This window comes from Sinocyclocheilus rhinocerous, unplaced genomic scaffold (genome assembly GCF_001515625.1).
Source record: "Sinocyclocheilus rhinocerous isolate Xijiao unplaced genomic scaffold, SAMN03320098_v1.1 scaffold2666, whole genome shotgun sequence".
NCBI lineage: Eukaryota > Metazoa > Chordata > Actinopteri > Cypriniformes > Cyprinidae > Sinocyclocheilus > Sinocyclocheilus rhinocerous.
The window spans coordinates 195,805-199,429 of NW_015641019.1; the positions used below are offsets into that span (position 1 = coordinate 195,805).

The following is a 3,625-nucleotide window of genomic DNA, read 5'->3' on the forward strand; positions in this document are numbered from 1 at the left end:
CTTTAAATTGATCAAAAGTGATGATTAAGACATTTATACTGTTATTAAAGATTTATATTTCAGATAAATGCTGTTCTTCTGAACTTTCTATTCATCAAAGAAACCTGAAAAAATTATACTCCGCTGTTTTCGACATAATAATAATAAATGTTTTTTTTTTTTTTTTTGCAGAAAATCATCATATTAGAATGATTTCTGAAGGATCATGTGATACTGAAGACTGGAGTTATGATGCAAAAAAAAAATCAGCTTCGAAATCACAGAAATAAATTACATTTTAAAATATATTCAAATTTGAAAGCAGTTATTTAAAATCGTAAAAATGTTTCACAACAATATTACTGCTTTTGCTGTATTTTGGATCAAATAAATGCAGGCTTGGTGAGCGGAAGATAATTCTTTAAAAAAACTGATATTGATATATTAAAAAAATATATCTGCACGCGCGCGCGCAGTCCGCGCACACACAAACACACACACACAAAATATTTATACACATCAATTTTTTTGTCAGTCTATCAGAGTTTGTCAGTTGTCATGACAAACATACAGCTGATCTTCCACAGAGATAACTGTTATGCTAGCTCAGATTCTCTGACACATTGATACAATCTGATACAATGTTTGCTATGTTCTGCACGTAACAAACAGAAAACAACTGCAACTTACCCAAGTGACAAGAGGGCCGCTCATGAACTGCTCTAATAAGACTGGAATCTCACCCTCCATATTAATATTACACGATCAGTGAGATTTACTAATCAGAAAGCACTTGGAAGAAACAAAAAATCCATATAAATCCAGCACTGGCGGTTTACCCCTCTCCATAAGCAGCTGAGCAGAGGAAATGTAGCTGCATCACTGATGCGATGCAGGATTTCATATTCATGCAGCGTTCCTCATCATCAACAAACTGGTATCTGTTATTAGATTGAAAATAAACGCAGAATGTTGCCTTTTAAATGTTCCATCAGGACTGCAGCATCCCGGTCACACATCACGCCGAAACAACAGTTCACTACTGGAGCTCCATCCTCACTTACTAGTGCATGTGAACTTTTAAAGTAAAAACCACCAGCAATTACATTTACATTTAAATTTAGTCATTTAGCAGACGCTTTTATCCAAAGCGACTTACAAATGAGGACAATAAAAGCAGTCAAAACTAACAAAAGAGCAACAATATATAAGTGCAAATGACAAGTCTCGGTTAGCCTAACGCAGTACACGTAGCAAGGTGTATATATATATATAATATAATTTTTCTTTGTGTGTGTGTGTGTGTATAATATATATATATATATATGAAACAGTTTACTTAATAACATTCATTAAAATATCAAATTTTTGTTCCACAGAAAAAAACTAAAGTAATTTAAGTTGACATCAGGATGAGTAAATGATGACAGAATTTTTTCAAATAATTCATTTATTTATTTATTTTGCAATTGACCATATAGTTTATTATTAAAAACAATAAATGTTTTGAAGGTGATATGTATTTTTATAGACATGTTTAGGAAGAGCATTGTGACCATTTGTCCAGTGGATTTTCATGATGTATGAGAAGAAGGAATTCGGGCAATTTGTTACTGCTTTGAATGTGCCAAGTAAATTGCTCCCCCAAGAGAGGCTTTAAATTGATTTGGTTTCGAGAGACGTTTGCTGACAGTCTGACACAAATTACTGGACCACAACAGTGAGAAACCAATGGGACATATGTTGCCTATTTACGACTGCTAGTCAATTTTTAATGAACTCTTTAATATTTAATTATAACAGTTGGTTAAGGTGCTATACATTTAATCACATCATAAATTGTGCATTCAAAATCAGTATTTTATGTACATGGGGCTATAATTCATTTCAATATATGACCCATGCTGCAGCAAGCAGTTTTATTATGTATGATTATATGTATACAGTATATCATATCATAAGAGGTAGTCATCCAGAAAGTAACAGCAGCTACAGTTTATGGCAGCATATATAAGGCAAAACATGCTAAAGCATCAGGCCACAAACTACTGAGAAATGCAACATATATGGTCTGTATTATAAGATCAACAATCAGCAGTGACTATTTAATAAAAACATTGCTGTTCCATTAAAACAGTCAATTGAAGGATAATATATAAAGCTACATATAAAAGCTACTCTATAAAGCTACATTTAAAGGGTGTAAGCTCAAGTTAGTATTCAGTATGAAAAACAGTCTCTTCTTGTGCGTAAGATTGTATATTACTGCAAGGCTGTGCATGCTGCATCATGTAAACATTTTATATATACACACAGTGTCAGATGTGCCATAATATCTAATCAATCAGAAAGTGATGATAGCTACGAGGCCGCATGTGTAATCAGCAAGTGTGTTGGCGTATATGCAGATTTTTTCAAAATGTCTTTCAAAAAAAAGGATGACTAATGAACTTCTTGAGAAAAGCAAATTACACAATGATTATAAAATTTTGGCAGTCCTCTCTCGAAAATTTTCCATGAGCAGAGTCTCTGAATATTTTGGTTTAAAATACAAAAAGTCTAAATATTGGAGTAAATGATTTCCACAGTTCTCAGTTAATGGTACTGATTGTTTCTTATCCAAACAAGCATGCATTATATAATGATTTAGAGTATTTCATTGAAAGTGCTGTACTGTAATTTTAAAAAGAAAGCATCCACAAAAATCTTTTCCTTCACAGAAGTCCTTCAGAGATTATTATTCAGTTCCATTGACAGCATTTGAAAATTCAAATGGTAAGAGTCATGGCGCAGATGTTCTGAGGCACAAAGTCCTTGGCTTATTGGTCCCGCTTCATAGAGAAATTTGAGCCGCTCACTCATGCTCTCTGCCCTCTGGTTTTGTCTTTAGAGCTTGCAGTTTCTGCCTCCCATGCTGGCTCTCCTGTAGGGTCGTGCTGCCAGGGAGCAGGCTTATTGTGTAGGGTGAAAACCAGTCTCTTTCAAAAGCAGTAGTCAGCTGCTCTACAATCGAGTCCTGCCCTTCCTGCTGGTTCTCCGATTCTTGAATCACCAGCCCGGCTCCTGCATTGAAAGCCAACTCACTGCCAACCCAGTCCAGATTCCCTTAATTGACAGAAAATTTGAATATTAATGTAAAATCCAATAAACTGTATATTAATTAATATGATTTATAAAACGTATAGTTCCAGTCGTTGATTCTGATTGGCTGAGCCACGTAAATTACTCTACAAACATACACCTTTGTTTACGTTTGTGTGTTGCTTGGCAACCACTTTGCTTTAACGCGTACAATCACACCGGTGTGATCAGGCTGGTCCCTGAAGCGTACGATCACACCGGTGTGATTAGAACTTTCAGTGCGTCACGATGCTTATTTTAGGTTTCAGACATTTAAATACATGTAAGTACTAGCAAAACCATACATTTACAGTTTGTAAAATGCAACGGCATGATAATGGAAACGGCAATAATGATCCTTACAAATATAATCTGACGACGTGTTTTTATTTATATCATATACAGATTGTGTAGGTAACTATAAAGTTTACTCTGCTCTTCTCCCAGTTTACCGGAGACCTACTTTAACGTGTTTCGGGAGGAGAGGATGAATTTGCGTGTTGTAAATCCTACAGCTCGGATTCAG

General features: G+C 34.9%; 1 protein-coding gene and 1 pseudogene across 2 annotated transcripts in view; both read right to left on the reverse strand.

Moving 5' to 3' along the window:
• The window catches only part of LOC107753910 (girdin-like), a 23,350-nt pseudogene extending 22,617 nt beyond the window's left edge, over positions 1-733 (reverse strand).
• A 1,756-nt stretch (positions 734-2,489) lies between these two features.
• Positions 2,490-3,625, reverse strand: part of LOC107753911 (inactive phospholipase D5-like) — a 22,165-nt gene continuing 21,029 nt past the window's right edge. For both annotated transcript variants that reach the window (XM_016570183.1, XM_016570184.1), the window contains exon 10: positions 2,490-3,084. In XM_016570183.1, coding sequence (XP_016425669.1) covers positions 2,834-3,084 — 251 coding nt within the window. In that variant the 3' untranslated portion in view covers positions 2,490-2,833. The remainder of the gene's footprint in view (positions 3,085-3,625) is intronic.